At 36.2% G+C, this 26354-nt stretch overlaps 2 protein-coding genes across 3 annotated transcripts; one reads left to right on the forward strand and one right to left on the reverse strand.

Annotated features, from left to right (window-relative positions):
* Positions 1-1260: 1260 nt before the first annotated feature.
* atl2 (atlastin GTPase 2) lies at positions 1261-15183 on the reverse strand. Of its 2 annotated transcripts, none has more exons than XM_079842005.1 (13): positions 15085-15183; positions 11229-11566; positions 10282-10416; positions 10089-10193; positions 9928-9978; positions 9795-9851; positions 7436-7528; positions 7219-7357; positions 7011-7138; positions 4788-4844; positions 4428-4499; positions 3646-4077; positions 1261-2070 (listed from the first exon to the last, which is right to left on the reverse strand). In XM_079842005.1, the coding sequence occupies exons 1-13, from the start codon at positions 15155-15157 to the stop codon at positions 1951-1953; spliced, it is 1800 nt and encodes a 599-aa protein (XP_079698131.1). In that variant the 5' UTR covers positions 15158-15183; the 3' UTR covers positions 1261-1950. The 2 variants fall into 2 exon arrangements, with proteins under 2 accessions (XP_079698131.1, XP_079698132.1); XM_079842006.1 differs by having other exon boundaries at positions 14708-15166.
* Positions 15184-16623: 1440 nt separating this feature from the next.
* On the forward strand, positions 16624-24368 carry galm (galactose mutarotase). Its single transcript, XM_079842197.1, has 7 exons — positions 16624-16961; positions 18789-18943; positions 19768-19974; positions 21452-21533; positions 21650-21800; positions 22415-22589; positions 23421-24368. The coding sequence occupies exons 1-7, from the start codon at positions 16781-16783 to the stop codon at positions 23496-23498; spliced, it is 1029 nt and encodes a 342-aa protein (XP_079698323.1). The 5' UTR covers positions 16624-16780; the 3' UTR covers positions 23499-24368.
* The last annotated feature ends 1986 nt before the right edge of the window (positions 24369-26354 follow it).

Raw genomic sequence — 26354 nt, forward strand, 5'->3', positions numbered from 1 at the left:
GCTCCTGGCTGATGGGTGCCCAACTTGTCAGGAATTGGTCCCTGCTGTGTGTCTTGAATGCTGTCAAGTTTACACTTGTGCACAGACCTTCTAGTCCGTTTGCTATCCGGGTCCATTTGAGCTGAATGTTTCTTTGTACTGCAAGACATTCAGGCAACAAATCTTTACTTTAATAAAAAGAATCACAAATTAAATAGACATTTCTTTCAAAGCTCTTACCTTTCTTGCATTACTTCCCACCATCCAAACGGACTGCAACAGACGCCTACTGTGCGACTCAATCCCCATTGTTTAAAATGTTTTAAAATGTCTATCACCATAGTAACAGGGCCAGTGCTGGCAACGCGAAGCGCTTGCAAAAAAAAAAAAAAAAGACGTTATAAAAATGGTTTTGAACCAAACCAGTTCCGCTTGAATGGCTGTAACGTTAGAGCTCCAGCACAAAAGCATCTATTATCACTCTGGTGAGATGCAATACTTGTGAAGTCCAGCACGTTTTCGTGAAACTAGCTGAATAGAGTAAAGGGTAACACTTTACAGTAAGGTCTCATTTGTTACTTTTAGTTAATGCATTTTAATTAATAGTGTAAGAATATTTTGCTCATTGTTAATGTACATTAATCCACGGCGAACATAAACATTGTTATTAAATAATGTTAAGAGATACAACTTTCACTCTTAAATATGAATTTGTAAATGTTGATATTAACTAAGATTAATACATGTTTTAGAAGTGCAGTTCATGTTAATTAATGTAGTTAACTAATGAAAACTGTAACTTGTGTTATCACTAAATACTGGATTTTTGAACAAAAATGAAGAAAACTATTTGTAGATAGTTTTAAATAAAATAAAACTATTTGAAGGTCGTTTTAAATAAAATAAACTATTTGTTGGTCTTTTTAAATAGTTAATTCCTAATGCTTTACCTTATTGTAAAGGATTAACTATGAGCTAGCATTAAACAATACTTGAAATGTCATTTTTAACTTGAAGTGACACAATGTCAAAAATTAACATTAACCTATAGAACCTTATTGTAAAGTTCTACCAGTTAAAATAAAGTAGTAAACACATCAATGTGGCTTAGTTGATTTTCAAGCCCCATGAGAAGAAAATATCTTAATATAAAACGCAGATAACAAGAAAAAGCTTGAATGCTATTAAGTTTACACTTCTAGTCTGTTTGATTAAACTTGAACATTTCCTTGTACTGCAAGATGTTCAGGCAACCCAATTAGGCAACAAGGAGTCAGAAACACCAATTTTAAATACTTTAATTGTTTAAAAAATAAATTAAATGGCATGACCTTAAAAGACTGACAAATCAAGTCATCTCAAAAGCACTCCCATGGGTCAGAAGACACAATGAAAGGTGCTCTATACAACAAAAGGCAAATCGAGCATCACATTCATACACATCCTCTGAGGATCTACAGCCGATATTTATATAGTCATTTACATGCATGAGGCTATGATACAGTCTAAAACGACACTGTACAGAAAGAGGCCCAGTCGAGGGGTGACTTGGATGGATTTGCAACTTCAGCATTCCTTAAAGGCTCTAAAAATATCTCAAGAAATCCAGCATAAAAGCCGTAACGTTTTCACACGGAGTAACTGAATGTAATAGAAGGCTAAATGGAAAATGCTACAGTTCATCCACTGAGAGCAGTAATTAAACCGTTAAGCATATAAGGGATTTAACATCTAGCGTTCAAATTAACTTTCAGATTGTAAAACATTTGTAGCGCTTCCCTGATAATCCATCAAACCAAGAGAAATCCAAAGCTGTATGCATATCTGATGACTTAAACCTGAATGTGGGTATTGGTCGGTAAATTACGCTGTAAACTTTGGTTAGAGTCTACATGACCAAACATCACAAAAACTACACAACATGAAAGCAGTGATTGTTCAAACACTAGGCAGAAAAGGCACAGCAAACTGTCAGTTGGTCTTCAACTTCGTAGCTTGTGTCACCTGATCTGTTAGCGTGGCTCTGATAGAGTTCACAACAGTCTGTCGGACATTTTCTTGCATGTATTGCTCAGTAAGTGGCTTCAGCACCTAGAATGAGCAAAGAAGAGAAAACATCAACATTAAGAAATAGATTTTTACATTTTCTGAAGAAAATTAAGTGCTTACTGAACATTTTTAGCCTGTTGACAAGTGGTTGCTAGGGGGTTTTGGGCGGTTGTTTACAAGTCAAAGTCAAAAGGAGTCCACCAACAAGTCCCAAGATGTGTAAATCTATTGGATTTCTTTATTTTTTACATACCTTAACTACAAGGCGAACATCATCAAGCCCAATTGTTTTGCTTTCTTTCCACCAATGAATTCCCATGACTTTCTCAGTCATTTGCAATTACTGTATTACATTTAGAAATTTGATCAAATATCGCATTCACAAAGAAGAATGTTTAGCTGATTAAATAAGTTTAGCATATGTATAAAAATTTATATTTACTACTTTAAAAAATGTCCATGACTTGATTTTATTAAGTTAAGAGATTATATTACCGTCTATATATTTTCTGGTATTAAATTTCATGATTTTTCCAGATTTTCCATGAGCATGAGAACCCTGGACTTAAGGTTTGTTAAAATTTTTTACAACCAAACATACATTAAGGCTTTTTTTAATGAAACTTGAGAGATTTCTGTCCCTCCTTTTAAAGCTCATGCTACTAAAACTATGACACTTCAAAACGTTTTCTGAAGAGACCTAATCACTATCTATCTATCTATCTATCATGAAAAAATTCAAATATGATGCGCGGAAGCTCAACCATACTTGCTTGAGGTGTGAGAACAAACCTTATATTTTCTTTTGGAAGCGTCATTTGATTCTTATGGAAACCTCATTGGTTCTCACGCATGAAGCAAACACATTTGAGCTTCCGTTTACCATATTTGATGTGCTCCATTAACCATGTTTATGCTTTTAAAGCCTAAATTAAATTAGTTTTTCATATACAGTGATCCATTCAAATGGATTACTTTTAAAGTTTTGGTGAAATACATTCATTTTAAATATCTTTATTTCTGTATCTTATGGGTATGAAGTGACATAAGGGTATCCCCTTGTTAAAGGTATAATGAACTATCCCTTTAACAAAGTAAGACCAATAGTAATAATAATACATAAATAAAATGCTAAATTCTATATAGCATTATAGTCTAATACTCAGAAAAATGCAGAAATCAGAAGCACCTACAAGATAATGTAGATGAAAGCAAACCATGTGACTTCAAATATAATTCAAGCCCTGTATTGACACTCCCAGTAGGAACCAGGATGCAAATCTGGCATTAGATGCAGGACTGGCTCTAAAATTCATGGGTCCTATGACAACATTTTTATAGGAGGAACCTCTCTTCCCTGGACTCCATGAGCAAGCAATACTAAAGAGGAGCTTGATGGGCCTCATGTTATTTATTTATCTCAGGGCTTGGGAAAGGGAGTGAAATTACTTTCCCACCTTTAAAAATGTGGGTTATTACAAGACTACAAGTGAATGGTTTATAGGATGAGATGATCACAAAAGAAAGTAACTGAAACACCAATGTGTGGGGCAGGGGAGTGAATGTCGAATGGACCCAACCAACACGTGTGAAGTACATCCAGGAAGCATAACTCACCTGTTCCCACAGGGCCTCTGCTATGAGGTCTATAGCCACGCCCACTTCTCGATACTCTCCTGAGTATCTGACGTACGCCCAGGCACACAACGAGAGCAGAGCCACCCCCATCACAAGACTGGCCAGAGCCGCGATTACTGATAAACCGATAAAACCGGTTACAGTGGAGACCATGTAGGTGACAAACATGACAGCAAACAGAGTGGCCGGAGTTCTCGCCGCATAGAAAATGTTCTTGCTTTCATTGTGTTTCACAAAATTTGTGTACACTTCATCCAGCTCTGTCTCTAACTGCTGCTGGTAGCGCTGACAGAAATCCACTCCGCCCATTTTCTTCACAGCGCAAAACTTCTGAATGGAGGTTTGCTTAAACTCTTCGTGATAGCGCTGGAGGTCAATTGGGGCGATGTATGGTTTGTCTCCTCCACATACCTGTGACACAACAAAATTATAAACTCAGATACATTTCCTAATCTTTCTAATCACCAGACACAGATATAACTTAACTATAACAGGCGTTTTTGTTTCTGACTTATCTAGGCCAAACCTACTATTTTAGTGCAATGGCCTCAAGTTATTTTCAGCTATATAGGCTAGCTCATCGCACGTCACGCTCCTGCTATATTTAAATAGAATTTAGGTCCCTCTCCATTTATGATCCATTTAGTAGTGAAGAATCTTGACTGAATGCAGCTCCTTGATATGCAGGATGCATTTGCTCTTATTCGCGTGCATGTATGCTGTCAAATAGAAGAGATTATAGTGGCTCAAAGTCACTTTACCTGCTCCATGGTTCTGTTATAAGTGTCTTTTGCTCCAGCGACAGCTGTCAAGTTGTTTGCTTCAGCAGTTGCCTGAGTAAAAGAGGCACAATGAGCATTTAATAGCTTCTGTATACACAACCATGTTTAAAGAATGCTGTTCTTTTGAATTGTCTAATAAATAAATAAAAACCTATGGGAAAGAATGCATCATGGTTTCCACAAAAAACATTAAGCAGCACAACTGTTTTCAACATTTATAATAAGAAATGTTTTTTGAGCAGAAAATCAGCATATTAGAATAATTTGTGAAGGATCATGTGACTGAAGACTGGAGTAATGATGCTGAAAATTAATCTGTGCAGATGGAAAGGAACGTACCTGCACCATGGATTTAGGATGTGGAAGCTCTTCCCCTTGATAGATTTTGATATACGACTACAAACAAAGGAATATAAACATAGGTATTTTACTAGATTTTACTCATAAAGCAGAACATGTTTATGGATCTACAACCTGATTAGATGAGGCATGTTCAGTGGCACTGTAAAAATAAAAGCACACCTGTGACCTCACACAAACTGAAGTCTACATTAATGCATTCATGTTGCTAGACAGCTGTAGCAGGCCACTGTCATGCTAACGTACCATATTACTTGCCATAAGAAATGTTTAGTGTGATTAATAATTTACTGGATGAAACAGCGGCTTCTTGCCTAATTATGAATAAAGACTTGCATCTAGGGGTGTAACGATACACTTGTGTCACAATTCGATATAAATCGTGATACTGAACTCATGATACGATATGTATCCCGATATTTTAAGCCAAAATAAAGCCTTTTTTTATTTGTACTTTTTTATTATTATTAAAATATTATTATTATTATTAGGGTATTTTTATCAGGACCCACAAATATTCCCCCATTGCATTATTATACATTATATATAGTCGTTAAATGTAATAATGTCACTGAAACAACGTAAACTTTCATTTTTTCTCTCACGCATTACTCACGCTTTCAATGCAGGCAGGATTCTCTCCCAGTGCTCGCTATGTCCCGCCGCGTCTCCCGCTATTAATGCACTACACATATAGAATAAACCATCTAAAATGCTTTGAATAATCATGCTACTAAAATGAAATGTGATCTGGTGATTTAAATGATGTTTGCGCTTTGACTTCAGATGATCAATGCAATCAATCACAGTTCTAATCGGAAGAAAGCGTGTCAAAATGACCACTCAAACTGTAAATGTTTCGCTCGTCCAAGAATTTTTATCCTTCATTTACTCACTCATAATTTGAAAGTCTGTGTTTACTACAGTATGCGCATCGTGTTAAATATATTCATCATATAAAGCCATCGTGTCTCTTCAGAAGACTTTTTTGGATCTTTTAAGTTTGAGAGGAATGGACTTTAAATGGAGGGACAGAAAACCCTCAGGTTTCATAAAGAATATCTTCATTTGTGTTTGGAAGTTAAAGGCCCACTGAAATCAAAATAACGTTTTTTAGCTTTTAGTATGATTATCTTAGCCTTAAGGTTAGGAATAAGCTGGTGTGTTCCAAAACAATGACAAAATTTGCATTTAGGAGATATTAGCATTCAAAACTTACAGTCTCTCACTTCCGTTAAAACGAATCACAGATTTTGATGACATCATCGCAGACTTCACCTTCTCATCAAATCTTCTGTCCAATCAAATGTGCTCTAGAATCTGAAGTCCTGCCCCCTGCATTATAAATAGACTCTGAACTGCGTCTGAAAACAGTCAGTTGTTCACGCAGTTACTATTTTCTACATGGTGAACGGCACATAGCGCACTATATATGCGATAGGAAACGATTCAGACAGTGTGAATTTGCCTTCGATTGAGGCGAATGAAGTCTGGGTTCTCTATAGTTTCACAAGCACCGCCGCAGCGCACACATAGTCTAGAGCAGAGCTGTTGACTACACACACGAGAGCGCAGCGGGATTCATATGTGCGAGTCGACGCAGAAAACAAAACATATCGGACCCATTTAAATGCTGCACAGAATGCTGTATTTCAAAGAGATATGGAGGACATTATGATGATAAACGGTTAGATTCGGAGGAAACTGGCTTTAAAAAAACAGAAAGGCTAGTCAAACTGTGGTAATAACGAAACGCTATTGGCGGTTTCAAAAAAAGGGAGGAGCTGCTAAAAGCTGGAGCCGTTTTAGGGGAAATTACATCAACACATTGAATAATGCTGCACGTTTCAAGGCACTTCAGTGGGCCTTTAAACGAAAAACAACAAGTAAATGATGACAGAATTTACATTTGTGGTGCGTATGTAAATTTGTGTTTTGATGAATTATACCTTATAAATAGGCCTCCTACAGCAAGTTGAGCCTTGGATAAAACAACTATATATCGCAAATCATATAATTTCCATCAACGATGCATATCGTACATTTTTATATCGTGATATACACCCCTACTTGCATCATTTGCCACACAAATTCTACAGGAACACTTGACTAGAGCCTCTTCAGTTTAAATCCTGACACAATTTACACCTTATCTGATTTGTGTTTACAGCTGTCACTGCAGTTAAAGTAATCAAATCTGACCTTGAAGTACTCCAGCAGGTCTCTGCATGTGACTTTAGCTCCACTGATCTCTTTCTCTACCAAGTTCTCTGTTGCCAGCAGTAAAGGCACTAGATTATGCAGCTCCTCCTTAAACGCATCATCAATCTCTGCAAAAAAAAAAAAAAATTTCATGATGAGCCTAGAGTTCAGTCGTGCATGTGCATGTCTGAGAGAAATCTGTCCTGACCTTTCAGTCTGCCATCAAAGTGAGGGTTGGTGGCCACCTTCAGACCTGGATGTGGCAGCAGAAAGCAGCCTATGCTGGAGAAACAGCTGTGAATATGCTTCCTGACATTTTGCAGCTCTTCGTGTTGATTCAGCTTCACCTACATAGCACAAATAAAACATTCACACTTTGTTCAACACGCTGATGCTGTGTTTATCTATTCTGTGCTTCATCTCACCTGTAGTCTCCGCTCCAAGAAGTGATTCCCTCCTTTGAGCCCATAGTCATGCTCGTAAGGGTAACACCAGTCTCTGATCAGAAACAATAGTTTCTAAAAGAAAGAAAAGATAAATCAATCTAAAGAACAAAAATTAGGGGGGGGGGGGGGCATGCAAAACAATGTTTTAAAAAAAAACCATGCATCTCAATGAACTCTTACACAGAGACTGATGATGTTTTAATCCATGTCCAATTTATTAAGGTCATTAGCTCATTCTTTCACTTTTTTTTCAGAGAATAAAGAATATAATCATTTTTAAAAAATAGGCTTTAATTGATCTACTGTAATATCAGATTTATAGTGATTTATTCTGGTATGATTTTTGTTTTGTTTTAATCACATCAGACTTGGTGAGTATAAGAGACGGCTTTTAAAAACATTTTAAAATTCTTCACAAAGACTGCTTTTATTTGATAAAAAAATCAAGTAAATAAAAACAGTAATGCTGTGAAATATTACAATTTATAATAACTTTCTAGTTTAATATATTTTAAAATTAAATTTATTCCTGTGAAATTTAAGTCCTTGCTGAATAAAATTATGAACTTCTCTAAAAAAATCTAACCCCAAACTTGGCGGTGTACATATATATACGCACACATATATAATATATATTAAATATAATGGGCACCAGCGTCTGGATTTATCACTTAGATCACAAAGATTTTTTCATTTCTTGATACACCAGGGATTCTGCAATATTAGGGGGGGGGGCTAAGCTCCCCATGAGTGTATGATTTAAATATATATATATATATATATATATATATATATATATATATATATATATACATATACACCAAACAGGCATGGACTCCACTAGACCCATGAAGGTGTGCTGTGGTATCCGGCACCAAGATGTTAGCAGCAGATCTTTTAAGTCCTGTAAGTTGTGAGGTGGGGCCTCCATGGGTCAGACTTGTTCACTTGGTGCCATATATATTCCACCCACTAACAGGTGCCGTGATGAAGAGATAATCAGTGTTATTCACTGTTGGTCATAATGTTATGCCTGATCGGTGTATATATTGTTTGTATACTAGGGTAGGCATGAAAAATACAGTAGGTTCTACACTTTCAAGTCGATCCCTGAATATTAACTTAATAAGAATATGAATATTAGTTGGTTATTTAAAATTAGAAATTATTTCATTAAGAATACAGACAAACCTCATATTACTGTAACTGTCAAGATTGGCAATATGTGGGTACAATATTTTTCAACACGTCGGCCCGGTTTCACAGACAGAGCTTAGACTAAGCCAGGATTAGACCTTAGTTTAATTAGGGCATTTAAGTAGCTTTTATAAACATGCCCTAGAAAAAAAAACATTATCGGTGTGCATCTTGAGACAAAACAATGGCACATACAGGTTAAGATTAAACATGTTTATTAAAACAGAATAAACATGCATTTTAGTCTGGGACTAGCTTAAAAGCCTCGTTTGTGAAACCAGGGGGATAATGTTTTTTATTTTTTTATTTTATTAAAACTACATTGCAGTAACATTTTCAAATTTTTCATTCATGGAGATAACATAGAAAATGTACCATGCTTTAGTGGAGGATTTCTGTCATATGGTGGGAAACAAACAATTTTAACATGAAAATGACTGCAGAGGACCACTCATTAGCCATTTCCATTCCCTTGTATAGTTCTTTTCACATGTTTTGCTTTTGGATTTATTATAAAATTAATATGACACATTTTTTGCAATTTTATTGTACTGAAGTATAGCAAGACTAGGAAAAATCACAAAGTCTCAGGTCATTTAGATGAAAGGAACATTTAAGAAATAATAATAGATTTTACAGGGGAATCCGTCTTGTATTGCGCTCCTGCATCATATTATGTAAACTGCATTTATGACAAAAAACTACAGTTGTATATGTCATGACAATCTATCAATAAATGCACACACCTTGTCCTCTGCTTCTGACGTTGGCGCCGCGGTGCTGCGGATTGAAGAACACGCTGAATAACACGGACTAAAATACAGGGAGGAGCCGAGGCCTGCCGCCGTTTTCATGAGTTTTAAAGGGGGCTGAGGCGATCACGAATTAGTGTACATATTACGGAGTTAACCGCTAATTTTTAGGGGTGGAAATTTCAGGGGGGCTAAAGCCTTACTAAAATTGGCCTAGAGATGCCCCTGGGATACACAGAGAACACAGCACAAAAACATTCTATATAATCCATCAAAACAAATGATATGATTCTTCAATAATGGCTGTCATTCAATAAATATCTGTGGCATGAGCGTCACTTTTTGCCCTGAGCGCAGGTTATTATTCAGTATGGAAATTGCTTTTCTACCTGAAATGGTTTCTCATAGATCTCCTCCATTGCAAGTCGACCATATTCTGTGAAAAGCTATAAAAAGACATGATGTTACCATTACAGTTGCACTAAAACACCACTAACATACACCAACATAGAAAGCTGCTACCTGGAGATGCTGCAAATCATCTTCTTGGATATTCTGAGAAAGATTATAAACCTAAAACAAACAAGGTTGTTGGGTGACATATGCTAAAGCCCACAATGTATGAAAAATGTAAATGACAACCTTTACCAGTGTATGTGCATCACTAACATGCTTCTGCATACCTGCACAGAGCTGGTCATGGTGCTTAGAGCAAAAACAGTGGCACAGTCTTTGATGGTGGACTGGCTGTCAAAGGCTCCCTGAGTGTCCACCAGCAGCACAGCCACCTAAGGACATACAAAGATTAGCCTTATCACACAGTCAACCTATCTTGACAGTGACATAATACACATCTTCAACTGAACGCCCATTCACCTTAGTTCCATCTTCCTTCTCCACAACAAAGACCTCACTCCAGGCCTGGATTCCTGTGGTTTCTCTCTCACAGCCTCCCCTCCAGGAGAAACCGGTCAATGGCTCATCATCTCCTCCCATCCATGACTCAGATGACTACAAAGAAACAAAAGAGATTGTTCTTATGAATGTCCTGAAATGCACCAAATAAACATGCATGCATGCTCACACACATGTGACCTAGCTGGTTTTATACAGGCAGGACACAGCCCACACGTTTAGACATGTCAATGATAGAAGTCATCAGGAACCTGTTCTCAGGAATGATCATTCAGATAGACTTATTTTTTAACTGATGTGTTGGAGCTCACAGGTCTTGCATATTTGAATAAATAAGGGTAGTTGGCCTGTTATTTTACGGTCCTCACAGATAAGGGCAAAAATATATAATTTGGCTTAGTAAAATACAGATCTAAACATTAGCGCATGAAAAATAAAATTTGGAATTTTTTCTCATCATTAACTGTGAAAAAGAAACAAATGAAAATGTAGATAGAAATGCTATTTACCAATTAGGGACTACATTAATGACTGAATAATGAATGACTAATAATACATTTACATATAATGAAGATTAACCTCCTTTTGTTAATTAAATTTTTAAAGCTTATGTGAAAACTACTCACATTTTATTTTTTTCCAGTAGTGCAGTGATGCCTCCATATAATAAAAGAGCATAAAGTATAACATTAAAGTAAATGCTTGGTTGCCATGTATGGAAGTCTAATGTTTTAGAATTAGGTGAATTAAAAGTCGATTACTCTACTTTTTAAAAAAGTGACCAGTTTTAGCATCTAAAAACATACTCTGAGTTCTCATTTACAAATATACACATCTAAAAATCCTAATTTATGCCCATTTGTCAACTACCCACACGCTTACATCAGTGGAAGGGGGCTTGTTCTAACCTGATTGTGCATGTAACGTAGCATGAAATCCAGCAGGAAGGACTTTCCCTTGCGGAAGGCACCGGCCACAGACACTACAACCACATTGAGATCCTTGACATGTTCCTGCATCAGGATTTTTTCCAACGCAACAGCATCCAACTCAAACTTATGATCTTCCTCGTTAGCGATCACAATTTGAATGGGTCGAGCCCCCTCTGGAACTGGGTCCTCCTCCGGCTCGAGCTCTTCTGCTACAGCACATGGTGCCACACCATTAGTATCAGAGCTGAACTCCTCCAATGAGCTCAACGCCTCAACTGGCCGGCACAATGGGACATCTTCCACACCGGTCATATCTGTAGGGGGAAAAAAAACATTTGTAGGGTTATTATCGTTAACTACAAATAAAACTACTAAAAACCATTTCTGTTAACTGAAATAACAAAAAAAATAGAAATGGTATGTAAAACACAAACTAAATAGAAATTAGAAACTGAAATTTACAAAAAGGTGAAGCAATAAAATGTAAAACTGAAAAACTAAAACTGAACTGAAAAAAAAATTAAACATGAATAGTAAAATAAAAAAAACGACAAATGCAGAAAAATGAAATTACTAAATTACACTAAAATTAATAAAATAAAAATTTTTTTTAATTTTTTTTATATATATATATATATATATATATATATATATATATATATATATATATATATATATATATATATATATATATATATATATATATATATATATATATATATATATAAATAAAAATGTTCATTTCAAAACATTACAAAAATATATATAAAAATAAAATGTTAATTCAATCTTTAAAACAATAAATAAATTAAAAACAATATTAGTATATACTAAAATAATATTACACTTAAATAATTGTGTGTATACACACTCTGCCGTTCAAAAGTTTAGGATTTTGGGAGTCTTTTCTGCTCACACAAACTGCATTTATTTAATCAAAAATACAGTAATATTGTGAAATATTATTACAATTTAAAATAATTGTTATCTGTTTGAATATATTTTTAAAATGTAATTTATTCCTGTGATGGTAAAGCTTAATTTTCAGCATCATTACTCCCGTCTTCAGTGTCACATGATCCTTCAGAAATCATTTTAATATGATGATTTGCTGCTCAAGAAACATTTATTATTATCAATGTTGAAAACAGTTGTACATTCTTTTTTTTTTACAGGATTCTTTGATGAATAGAAAGTTTAAAAGAACAGCATTTATCTGAAATAGAAAGCTTTTGCAACATTATACACTACTGTTCAAAAGTACCGGGTCAGTAATAGTCGTAGTGTGTATATATATGGCAGCTTCAGCCTTAAATTTGTCACTGTTTAAAATATCAAAAATAATCGTCACTATGTTCCCTTATGTTGTACATAATGGTTGTGGGCAATATTGACCAAAAAAGCATGCATGGATAAGAAAAATGCACGTACTAAACACAGTCCTTGATGGTCAGACATGGGTTTTTTGACATTTGCAGCTTTGCTTTTCAGCACACAACTAGCAGCTCATTACTGTGGTCACTTTCTATTCCAGGAGTGTGTGGGTCTCTGTTTTAACCCCATACACTTTATCCATGAGCTGTGATAAGCCTAGATCCTGTTGGCCACAGGGCTAAATTTGGTCATTTTTGTCCTCTGGTTAAGACATATGTAACACAAAACAAACACCCTCTCCCCTTCGCTTCAGTCTCCGCAGGCACACGGCCAGACGAACTGAGTCCCTGGATCAGAGTCAAGCAGTGTCAGAGTATGCTAACACACACCAAGGACACACTGGACAGGGGACAGTTCATTGAAAACTGCTTTACATACACACACTATTAAATTCTCAATTTATCCAATTAAATATAAACAAATATTTAATTATCTGATCAATTTTTTTTAAATCAGTTTGAATGAACTCACTCATAAACTCACTCATAAACTTGTTAACTAAGAATAAATGCAGTAGAATTATTAATCATTGAAAGTTCATGTTAAAGCCCCAATATGTAACTTTTTTTACGCTAGAGGTCACTTATTAAAAACAAAAGGCGTAGCTTGATGACGCCTTGATTTTGTGGAGCTTTTTATTATGCCACACATGACGGCTTCCGGTCATGTGTATGTGGGGTAACGCAGCGCTGTTTCATCATATTACATACATTTGAGTCAGAGTGTGTTGAAAGTTGTAATAATGCTACTCGTTGCGTTCGCTCGGTGGCTACTATGAGACACTTGTTGCACACTGCAGTAAACTAGATCAATATTAGGCATGGTAAAACATGGTACTCGCGGTGAATCAAGAAAACGAGATTTAAACAATAAGATTAACTGTGTTGATCTGTATAACAATCATGAGTCTTCTTCTTGACTAATGTATCCAAACAGTTGCTCACCTGTCTAATAAAACACATAAAATATTAAAGCATCTTTGGTGTTTCCATAGTTTCTACAAAATAAAACTGGAAATCGAGAGTAACGTGGGTATGATGTAAATCATAAGAGACGCAGAGACACGTTCCATGTCCTGGTTAAAATTGCTTATTTCTCTGGATTTAAACATTCTTGGAAACATCTGGGATAATGCAAGTACACAAATCAACAAAATAAATAACACTGTTCTAGTGGTTTTTAGATATTTTAATCCACAAATCTTACATATTGCGGTTTTAATAAACTAAACCTTATTGTAAAGTGCTACCAACATACATATTTCGCCAATTTATATTCAATTAATTCCAAAGTGAAAATGTTGCTAGTTTTAACAGCTAAAGTAGACATTGGTATCAGCTATTTAAAGGCCAAAAATCATTGATGTGGACTACTAACTTGAGACATACAGGACATACAAATCAGACAGACAGGACACCATTATCTAAGACAACAACCACCTGCATGCATATAACGTTATGTCTTTATCAGTTTCTTATCAGTTTTTAACTGACTGATATGTTTGCCCAGATAAAAAGTAACTTAATAGAATTGTCCTGTGCACTTCAACATCATACGTTACCATTTACTGGACACACCAGCTAAACTCAAAGTAAATTTACATGGCAAATTACCCTGGTAAGTTACTAAACACACAGGCATACAGGACATCCACCACCCTAAAGCTTAAGAAAGCAAACATAACGCACAACTCATGCCAGAAAAGGCATTTGAGATGAATATGGATACAAAAAAAATCCTAATATGAGTTTGATACCGTTTCCAGTAGCGCACGAACTCGTTGACGTTTCCGCGCGCGCGCGCACGAGCACGTCAATCACAAAACAACTGCCGAATTCAGTGAAATACTAAAATAATTCAATATGACTGTCAAATACATTTCCACTCACAAACTATCATCATAACGCATTATGAAATGCCATGACAAAGCAAGACAGTAAAAAAGTCTGGCTCCAAAGTTTGCACGGTTGCAAATTAAGCCATCTAATAATAGCTAGCATAAAAATAACTGAAGAACTCACCGAGAACACTGCAGTTTACCAACAAACATGCGCTTGGAGTGTGTATGTCACGCATAAAACCGTTTTGGTGTCAATGACAGGTATCTCAACTCTCTGAAGCGCGTCTCACGAGGCTTTTAACGAGTCAACAAGAGCTGAATGTTTGTCAAACTGTCTATTTCAGCTCTCGGAGCACGAGGCGATCCGCTTTCTGGCGCGAATTGATTCACACCTGGTCAAATTTGACCGTGAACAGAAATAACTGGAGTTCAAGTCCCGTTTTTAACTTTTAACGTGTCGTTAAACAAAGACCAAGGCAAGCTAACAGTAAGACACAATGATTGTAGTGTCTGAAGAACGGCTTTTCGATTATACACGATACGAAATGAGGTAGTCACCTTCATTAAACTCTTGGCACTTGTGGTTCTTCGCTGAGAAATGCCGATTCCTCGGTCCGCTGTCTTCCGCCATCTTGGATCTGTTGAAACTTTGCTGCGTGACGTAACAGCCCCAGTTTCTCTCATACTGTATATGAACTTCAACTTCATGCTCTCGTTCAGAGATGTTTGGGGAACAAACGAAGATGGGGTTGTCTTTGTTGATAATAACAATACAATACTTAGAATGAATTATATGTTACAGAATAAACAAAACAAAAAATACATTTGAAAAAATACTCTGCCTTGGCAAATTTGTGGCATTAATGTAACTTCTTTATACAAATGACCAGATTTCTCCCACTGTAGCACAAGTTGTTCTTTTGACCATCTCAAGTCATGATGGACAACATGATCATCGTGTTTTAACATCATTGTTTTCATGTGAGAGAAAGAGAGAGAGAAAATGCTAAGTCATGCATTTTAATTACAGTGACACAAGACTTTGGAGGCCAATGTGCACAGAATACCATAGTGCATTTTTTTCTGAGAAGCAAAATTATTGGTTTCAAAAGAGGTGTAAAGATTTAAAAGAGGAACCCTCAGAGAGATAGCATATCTAGGACTGTCCTATTTTTAGACTGACTTAGACTTTCAAATCCATTTACACACATTGCCTCGTTTAATACATCTCCAGGTCAGAAAATAGGGATTGAAAAATAAATTAATTATGAATTCATAGCAATTTAAAAGGGAACGAATGATGTCTGATAATCATCAGTAAATGACATGTTGTTTAAAAAATAATTAGTAATTCTATTAGAACAATTAGTGAACAAATATTATTATAATTGTGGTCATTGTAACAGGATTCCAGATTAATATATTCAAATCAGACAGAGCTTCAGTCTGTGCAACATGCAAATGTTTATGATTTTATTCATGTTATGAGTCTAATGTATTTCAACATCAAGGTGTAGTTTTGAAATTAAAAATGGTTGTTAAATGTATATTGCAAAGTCAGAGCAACAGCACCAAATGGGCCAAATATTCCACATAAATCCGCAGTACTGCCCCCATCCAGATAGTGGCAGTATGACAAACAAAATACAAAATGGTGATGGGAGAAACGAAGCTTTTCGTAACTTTGAATCAATTGAACCAACTGCTTCGCCAAATGATTCACTGTTCGTTCAAGCGCTCGAAACGCCGCACGATGGCGACCTGCTGGTCAAAATTGTGTACATGCAACGAAAACAGCTCAAACACGCAATGATAAAAACACCTTTTACAAAACAATTGCAAATGTTTTATTCAAGGTGTAATCTATTAGATGCGATAAAAAATAATCTAGTACCAAGTGTCTTTATAACATGTGTTATTTTATTAAATTGTAGTGCTTGTTTTATGTAGAGCTTGGTTAATCATACCAATAAGAGACTTTTAGAAACATTTAGAAGAGAAACCTTTAGAAGAGAAACGTAGAAACATTTCGAAACGAAATTTTTTGAAATCACGTGACTTTGGCAGTTGTACATACGCGATCCGAATCACTGATTCGAAACAAATGATTCGCAAAGATTTCACGAAGCGTGTTCCGGAAGCACCCATCACTAGTGGGCGGTACTCTGTAGTTTATTAACTCAAAGTGTAGTTATATCTTTCTTTGCCATGGTGGACGTGTAAATCCCGTCTAGAGCAAACAGGTTGATTCATCATGACCGAGGTGTGTAAAGAGGAGTTCTGCACTGCAGTGGGTCCAGTGGAGAAATGGATCCTGCGGTCCTGCAGTGTGTGTGTGGAGATCATCTCTCTTGGCTGTGTGATAAAGTCCATCAGAACAGCGGATCGCTGCGGTCAAAGTGCGGATATAGTGCTAGGATACGATGATTTAGAAGGCAAGTTTTATATCATTCAGTTAATGGGAAATCAGAGTTGAGAGCGTTTCATTATTGTCCATGGCAGGTATTTTTCGACTGACATGTTGATTAGAGACAGCAAAAAAAAAAAAAAAAAATGCTTGCCTGTTTTAACAATTTAACAAATTCTCCCAAAAACCAAATAATCTAAGCTGCTTCATACACATTCATTTTATAACCATACACTCTTACTGTGCGTCAACAATTGACTTGGGAAACATACTTTTTACTAATGATATGTTCAGGGATTTCTCCCTATGAAAAAGCAACTTGTAAGTAGGCTAATAAAGCGTTCAATAAAAAAAAAGTTGTCTTTGTGGGAAAGAAAAGATCAAACTGATTGAAACATCCTTTTATATTTTTTCATTCATGGGCTAAAAACAGTAAATAAAAATAAATAAAAAAAACTCAGAGTGTTTGTTTGAAAAAGAAAGTCCAGTGTAGCACAGGCTTAGCTAGGCTTAGCCATTATCAGAATAAAAATGTTATACATCATTTAACCGCACTGAATCACTGCAGAAACTATGCCAACAGAAAAGCTGCTAAAAAGTCTTCATTTTGTTGTGCCCAATTTGTGCTTTTAAAGGCCAATACAGATATTGCTGATTCCCTTTATGAAATATAATTGAGGGAATTGATATCACAAAAATCTTTGAAAACAGATGTGCACTATTCAAGATTGTTCATAGATTTCTAAATAAACAAGGGGAACTATAATTTCTGTAATCCAGTAGTTCTCAACCAGTGGTCCTCAAGATGACTTAAAATAAGACAAAACAAGCTTTTAATAAGGTAAACAACTTAAATCAAGATATCTCTTTATTCAATGGAATTCACCCCGTTCGACAACCAGGATATGGTAAACTCTTTAAAATATGGATATATGAAGAAGCCTGATTTTAAAAGGGGTTTTAAAATTTCTAGACCTGGGAAGTCATTTTAATAAAATCTAAAAATGGCATGACCATTGTTATGAAAAATATTTAAAAAAATCTAGCAATGCCAAGCTTTGGCATTAGGTAGATAAATATATTTTTTAAATCCACTTATCTTTTGACAGTTATCCAGTAAATGGTGAACAACTGTAAAAGTCAAGTGGGAACCCTTAAAGGGATAGTTCATCCTAAAATGAAAATTAACTTAGAATTTACTCATCCTAGTAGGGTTTTAATGCCGTATGTTCTTCTTTCTTTTATGGACCACAAAAGGAGAATTGAACTTGTCCATATAATGGCAGTGAATGAATAGTGACCTGCATCAATAATTTTTTTAAAGATTCAAAAGTATCACAGAATGATACCATGCGACATGTCTTCTGGGGGTATACAATATGACATTTAATGTATTATTTAACGAATATCCTGATCTTGGCCGTTGGTCTTCCTGTGACTCTGTTAGTGCAGCAGTTCACTCCGTCTCGCCCAGAAAAACCACAGCAGTTGTGAGAAATCAAGATGAACAAAAACACGACATGAAATACAATGTCTAGAAATCCCCCAAAAAGTATCTGTGTATTTTCTTCACTGAGTTGAATATGTTTGGACTGGAGATATTTAAGAACTTTCAGCTCTTAAAACTTCTGGAATCGAGAATCGAGTCTTTTTATATTGTTGTAGACAATGGGGGGCATTGGAGTCAAAAAGGTTGAGAACCACTGCTGTAATCAGCCAAGCATGCATAGTTATGGGCAGATGAGCTCAGAATAACCAAATGTTGGCCTATTAATCCGCCTTGTTGACATATCTGTATATCGCTAGAGATAGAGATACTGAATGAAAATAATGAATTTCCTTTATTTCACTCTAGGTTATCTCTCAAACCCTCGCTACTTTGGAGCTGTGGTGGGCCGGGTTGCAAACCGCATTGCCAAGGGCCGGTTTGTGATAGATGAGAAGGAATATAAACTGGCTATAAACAATGGACCCAATGCTCTGCATGGAGGACTGAAGGGCTTTGACAAGGTAAACAAATGCATATGTCTGTCCGTTTTGTCCCATTATAAGTTATTTGTCTGTGAAGCAGCAGACATCAGTGCATAGGCATTTCATTAAAGGATTAGTTCACTTTAAAATGAAAATGACCCCATGATTTACTCACCCTCAAGCCATCCTAGACTTTCTTCTTTCTGATGAAGACCATCAGAGTTATAAATATCCTGATGCTTCCAAGCTTTAAAATGGTAGTGACGGGGTCCATTGAGTTTGAAGCTAAAAAAGTGCAGCCATCCCTCATAAATGTACATGGCTCCGGGGGGTTAATAAAGGCCTTCTGAAGTGAATCGATCGAGTTTTGTAAGAAAAATATTCATATTTAAAACTTTATAAAGTAAAATATCTAGCTTCCACCAGCCCGTCTGTATTCAACTTACGCAGAAAGTGTAACGTCTCTCGCTGTTCAAAACACGCTCGCTATGCCTGACGTCAGACGCCAGTTACGCTTTTTTCATAAGTTGAATATGGAACGCGGTCTGGTGAAAGCTAGATATTTTACTTTACAAAGTTTAAAATATGGATATTTCTCTTACACCCGGAGCCGTGTGGAGTATGTTTATAATGGATGGATGCACTTTTTGAGCTTCAAACTCAATGGACCCCGTCACTGCCATTATAAAGCTTGGAAGCGTTCGGATATTTTTTACATTTATATTACGATTGTATTCGTCTGAAAGAAGAAAGTCATATACACCTAGAATGGGTTGAAGGTGGGTAAATCATGGTAAATCATGGTCATTTTCATTATATAGAGATTAGAGAACTACTCCTTTAAGGACATTTGTGTGTTGTAGGCCGTGTGGACCACAGAGGCTGTGGATAACGGAGTGAAACTGCGTCACAGTAGTCCAGATGGTGATGAGGGTTACCCTGGAAACCTAAACGCTTGTGTCACCTACACACTGGAGAAGAACACACTGAGTGTGCTGTACCACGCACAGACTGACCATACTACACCAATCAACCTCACCAACCATTCATACTTCAACCTGGCTGGACAGGTAGGGCTACACTAAACCTAGTCTTGCACTTCATGAATAAAGCCTGTGTGAATTCCAAGTTCCAGCCGACTTCAGTATGGTCAGTAAACAGACTATGAAACTGAATAAGATAGTGGGGGGGCTTGAATTTAGCGCACCTCATTGCCATTTCTAGCTCGCAGAAGACTGACAGGTGGAGGGAGTGATTAAGGGTGTTCTGCTCATCTGTCATCACAGAAGAAGGGGAATTCCAGAAAGGAAGCAACATTTTTGACCAAAGATTATGAAGAAAACCTTTTTTAAATAGGGTCAATTTTCATGTCATGCCATTGCCAACTTTAATGGCCTGTACACACTGTACAATTTTGGGCTGTCCCAGACGACCAATGGTGTGATAAAGTCCATCAGACCAATGATGACTAGTCATGGCGATTTCTGTGGTCATGGCTCCTAAATTCTGGTCTTACATCATACAGTGAGAGAGGTTCAAAGACGGCCATTGTCACCATAGATATACATAATAAAGGCTAGATGTCTCGTCCGCGCTGCAGGCCAATGGAGGTCGACGTCCACACCTGGCGGCCATCTTGTCTAGGGTTAAATGGTGCATGTACTTTTTAAATAACAATAACTTGCTCAATTTTTAACCGATTTTCAAACTGTTTGGTTTGTTATAAACGTCAGAGATGTAGTTATGACACTGCATACTTATGAAATAATTATTCATAATTTGTTCAAGCATCCAGAATTATAGCCACGTTAAGAACGTTTGTAAGAAACCAAACCATTTGTAAATCCGTCAAGATTTCAGCGAGATAAGACAAGAGTATTTGTGTTCGTGCAGATCACTCGCCTTACGTCAGGTACCACAGAGCCCGCCAGAAAGCTTGCCTGTGACAAGATGGCTGCCGGTGATGACATTAGAGACTCCGCCGTAAGACATCTAGCCTTTATTATGTATATCTATGGTTGTCACTGTCTGTGACCAAAGATGCCCTCCGATAATTTTCTAAAAGTGTTTTATTGACTGCTTTCTACTGAGCAGTCAATAAAAATGCAACATGGAATAGCATATTGATCAACTCAACATGGTCACTAAAACTACTTACCTAAAGCTTTGCAAGATCGGCATGCCAAACTGGCCTCTTTTCTCTAGCCATATTCTCCTCTTTTTTTCAGCACACATAAAGACCACAATTGCCTGAATGCAATTAATCTTTGCTCTATTTGTTTACCACTAGCGCATGCTGATGACATTTAATTATTCTATACTATCTTGCACCGTGGCCTACGAGTCAACAGATGTCATCATCGTACTGTCTACATACATGTCATACCCAAGCCTATTAGATCCATGCCGTACAGTGGGATTTGTTATGATCTGCTGAAATCGCACAGGCTGTAGCAGGCATTACAAACACTCTTTAATATTTTATTGTCTTTTGTTGACACAACAGGAGTATTCCTACTATCAATAAATGCTATTTAATGTCTGCAGGGAACATCAGACATTTACGACCACGAGGTGACCATCTCAGCGGAGTCATACCTGCCTGTGGATGATACAATGATCCCCACAGGTATTGTCACGTTGTTTATTTTATAGAATTAGATCTTTGTAGAATTTAGATCTTTACAACACTCCAGAACAGAAACGGTCAAATGTGGTTTTGTGTGGTTGCTTTACTATGTGCAGGGGAGGTGAAATCTGTGGAGAAGACCCTGTTCGACCTGAGAGAGCCTGTCCTTCTTGGCTCTAGATTGAAAGAGCTTCCTGGTCCAGGCTTTGATCACAACTTCTGTCTTTGCTCATCTGGTGAACCGCCACTGGAGCGAAAATGTGCTCGGTAATGTGTGTCATTTGTATTGGAATATTGATATAACACTTTATGGGTCTTAATATTACCGCACATATTGGTCTCAAGTCTGCCACACGAGTCCTGGAAACTGAAGCCGACGATCGCCCCCAGGTGACTGAAAGCAGTATAGGTCATAAAGCCGGCCCCCTACATGAAATGTAAAGGGGCATAGACAAACTAAACAATCAACTTCAAAAACATTTTCTGTCATTTTAGGCTGTTTTATATCACACTGAGTGCTCGTTTTTTAAATAAGTTTGGTTTTAGTTAGTTATTTTATGCTATAAAAACAGAGGTGTGACATTGATTGACAGCTTCTCTGAGTGAAGTAGTCACTGAGGCACTAACTTCGGGAGGAGATTGGAGCTTTATCTTTAATCTCTACATTACTATAACTCTTTATTTCACAAAAAGTTGTTGATTATGCGGGAGTGTGGGCGGGACCTTGATATCGCAGCTCCACTTTGCGCTCACTACTGCGCAGACTCGAGACCCAAGATGTCAGCGCCACATTTGAACATTGGTGGCTTCACTCACGTCAATGGAAGGGAGTGAAGGCGCGTCGTCCATCTTTTTTTACAGTCTATGGTTGGTCTCTGTAGAGTGGTGCATCCTGGGACGGGTCGTGTCCTGGAGGTGAGCACTACACAGCCTGGGGTTCAGCTCTACACCTCCAACTTCCTGGATGGGACATTGAAAGGGAAGGGTGGAGCTGCTTACTCCAAACACAGTGCCTTCTGTTTAGAGACCCAAAACTGGCCAGATGCTGTTAACCAGGTAAGAGAACTTTTATTCAAGTGGTGGCACTTGATTAATGTACACTACCACTGATAATTTGGGGGTCAGTAAGATTTAATTTGTAATGCTTTCATTCAGCAAGGATGCATTGACATGCAGTCAATTATTTTAAATTGTAATCATATTTTATATTACTGTTTTTATTGTATTTTAATCACCAGTTGCAGCCTTGGTGAACATAAGAGACTTCTTTCAAAAACATGAAAAACATTTTTGAATGGTAGTGCTATATGCTATATACAGTCAAACCAGAAATTATTCAGACACCAGATATAATTTTTTACTAGTGGGTGCAGGACACTATAGTTAATTTATGTAAGTGAGGATAGCAAAATAATGTAAACTGTGACATATTATACCCAAAAATTCTTCATACAGTGGACTACCAGTAAAATGGCCAAAATTATTCAGACACTAATGCGACCTTTTACACCACAGACTAAACTAAATGAAGCATTGCTTGGTAATTGGTTGACCTAAATTGGTATTATCTAATTGTGTACTTAAATTTAACAGCTGATTGGTTTATTGTAATCCATTACATACCTTTCTATCAAAGTTATCTGACATTATCAAGATGAATTTGTTCTGACACAGTTTAACTCTTGAGTTCTTGTCATATTTTATTTCCTTTTTCTAAACAATAGCGAATAAACCGTGATAATGTGAGAAAATGTTGGAAGGTGTCTGAATACATTTTGGTTTGACTGTATGATATACAGACCCTATTTATGTACTTGTTTATATTTATGCAATGTGTTAGTAAAGGTTCTCAATGAGTGAGATATTCTGTTGTCTTTCTCTCATCAGCCAAATTTTCCTGATGCTCTGCTGAGACCAGGAGAGACGTACACACACACAACACGCTTCACATTCTCAGTGGTGTGAAACTACACAAGCATGTGAATTGTACTTTTCCAACATTATACAATTGCACATTTTTCCTAACAGAACATTACATGTATTGCTACTAAGAGCATGATATATGTCTATAATTGTCAATAATTTGGATATTACTCCAGTATTAAAATCTTACACTTTTTTTTTTACAGATTACTAATCTAAAGTTGTTCACCAGAAATTATATTAATCTTTTAAAAAAAAGAAAAAGAAAAATGTATTACAATATAATTGTTTGAAATCGTTTAAAAAAAAATATTTTTAACCAAAAATGTAGTCATGTACATGAAATGTCAACATAATATAATGAAACAAATGTTATTTTGTAACATGCCAAAAATAATTAAGGAAAAATGTTTTGTAATAATTAAGTCAAAAATTTGAATAAATATATCCACAGATCTAATATTATGTTTTATTTTGTATATAAGATTATGTGTTGTTTTAAAATACAATGTTAGAAAATGTTTTTTGGCAACATTACTTTATTTGAAAGAAAATTAAACTAAAATGAAAATGCTTAAAGTTTTTTAGGCTGCATTTAGGCCATGCCCACCGGTACACCTTGTCACATAGCAGCTTTTAGACATTGTTCTGTTTTTTGTTATTAGTCAGAAATGACTAGGAGGCCGCTTCACGCAATACAAGTCAATGGAGATGCCCCCCCACCCGTACCCCACAAATATCTGTCATTGGGTATGAAAATTACTTTTACGTTTACATTTGAATTAAGTAGATTTTCTGAACCCACTGCCAGATACTTGTTCTTGTTTTAATCATAAAATCACTTTCACAAGATTTCGTATCTCAAACGTTAAGATATTTTTTGTCAAATTAATTAAAAAAGTTGTGGAGATCTGTTGGAAATGTTATTTTTTAACTTTGGCTGTCACTTGTCACTAATACAATTCATGGTGTGCTTAGACATTTACATTTAGAGAACATATTGACGTTATGTTCCCTTCAATTTAGTCCTTAAATTTTCTTTAATTGGTTTTAAAAAGGTCTTGCATTCATACAGAAACCCTGTAACCATTAGGCCACGACTATCTTAAACCCCATGGCTAACGTAATCTTAGAGGAGAATGCATTTCCACTGCAGTTACAACTGTATAAATAATGTTTTAAATATACATTTTGAATATAGAAAAGTGAAATGATGAGGGAAAACGAAATTATACTTTTAATTATGAAATTAAAATTAAAGCCAGTAGGTGGAAGCAAATCGCTGCCTTAAAGGGATAGTTCACCCAAAAATGAAAATTCTGTCATTTACTCACCCTCAAGTTGTTCCAAACCTGTATGGGTTTCTTTGTTCTGCTGAACACAAAAGAAGATATTTTGAAGAATGTTTGTAACCAAGCAGATAGAGCAACCATTGACTACCATAGTAGGGGAAAAAATAGTCAATGGTTGCTCTATTTGCTTGGTTACAAACATTCTTCAAAATATCTTCTTTTGTGAGAAACTCATGCAGGTTTGGAACAACTTGAGGGAGGGTAAAGGATGACAATTTTCATTTTTGGGTGAACTATCCCTTTAATGAGTAAAGCTGTCATTCCACTGGCTCGTTCAAAACAGTTTCAAGTCAAGTGAGGGCTTCTTATTTCTTATTTGTGCATCCTCGTTTCCTTTCCTCGCATTTTAGCTCCAGTTTCTTTAGATGTGAGGGAAGGATGCACCTGTGTATCTTTGCTCATGACTCCTCAAGGCTGTGTCTGAAATCGCCCCTTATACCCTCATTCACTACTCCCTACATTAGTCCACTAATATAGTTCACTTGAGGGAGTGAATGAAAACGAGTGAGCGAGGGCTGCTTGCTGTTTAATAATTATTTGAAACGTATTAAAATGGCAGCTCCAGTAGTAATGAAAATATTCATCTTGAATCATTTAAACTATGTATATAAACCTTAATTAAACAATTTAATAATCAATTTAAAAAGGCATTTATACCTGCATGATATTACGCTGTAGCCTGAATTTTGGGTGCATTTTTATGGTCAAACAAAAGGAATAGTTCAGCCAAAAATGAAAAGTACTGTATGTACACACATTAATGATGTTCTATCTTTCTACTCTTCAAAAATGAGTATGGGAAACAGAATGCAGTTTTAAACAGTAACAGCTACATTATTGTCACATGACCTCAACGTGTTGTAAGTGATATACAGTTATCATCCAGTTATATTATCATCAGTTACCATTAAAAAAAATTTTTGCATTTAAAACATTTTTATGTAAAAATATCTTGACATTTAGCAATCTGATAAAACAAGTCATGGAAGAGATTGCAATACTTCCTTTCTGCCACAGGAAATGGGAGGTTAAATTGAGCACATTGCATATACATTATTGCATGCAGTGCTCTGGTTGTAGCCTGCTGCAAATGACTTTCTGGTATTCCATGCCAATATTAAATTTCCTGCAAAAATAAGAGAAGTGTGAAAGTATGCCATCACAACCATAGCCTTTTTTGGCATTTCACACAGCTGTACTGAATGGGTTTGTTGCATGTATTTAGTAAATTATGCAGTTCTTTTCTTTGATTTGCTGTGCACAGTGCATTTGAGAATTAAAGTCTTCTCTGTGTTTTCCTGTGGCTTATAACATCAAAGTACAGAAAAAATAAAACATGAATAAGTAGTGGGAGAAGAAATGTTACTCCAAGAAATCCACTTTTCTTTATTAAATAAAAAGGCAAAAGTGCAGTGTTTTAGCACTTGAATAAAAAACAGGGCAAAAGCTACTGAGAAAGAACAGAATAATTTCTCTCTACACATTATGTTCAAATAATAAAGCATTGATTGGAATAATAGAACACACAAACTGAAAGGAAACGAAA

Source organism: Gobio gobio, assembly GCF_949357685.1.
Source record: "Gobio gobio genome assembly, chromosome: 18".
In the NCBI taxonomy this organism is placed as follows: Eukaryota; Metazoa; Chordata; class Actinopteri; order Cypriniformes; family Gobionidae; genus Gobio; species Gobio gobio.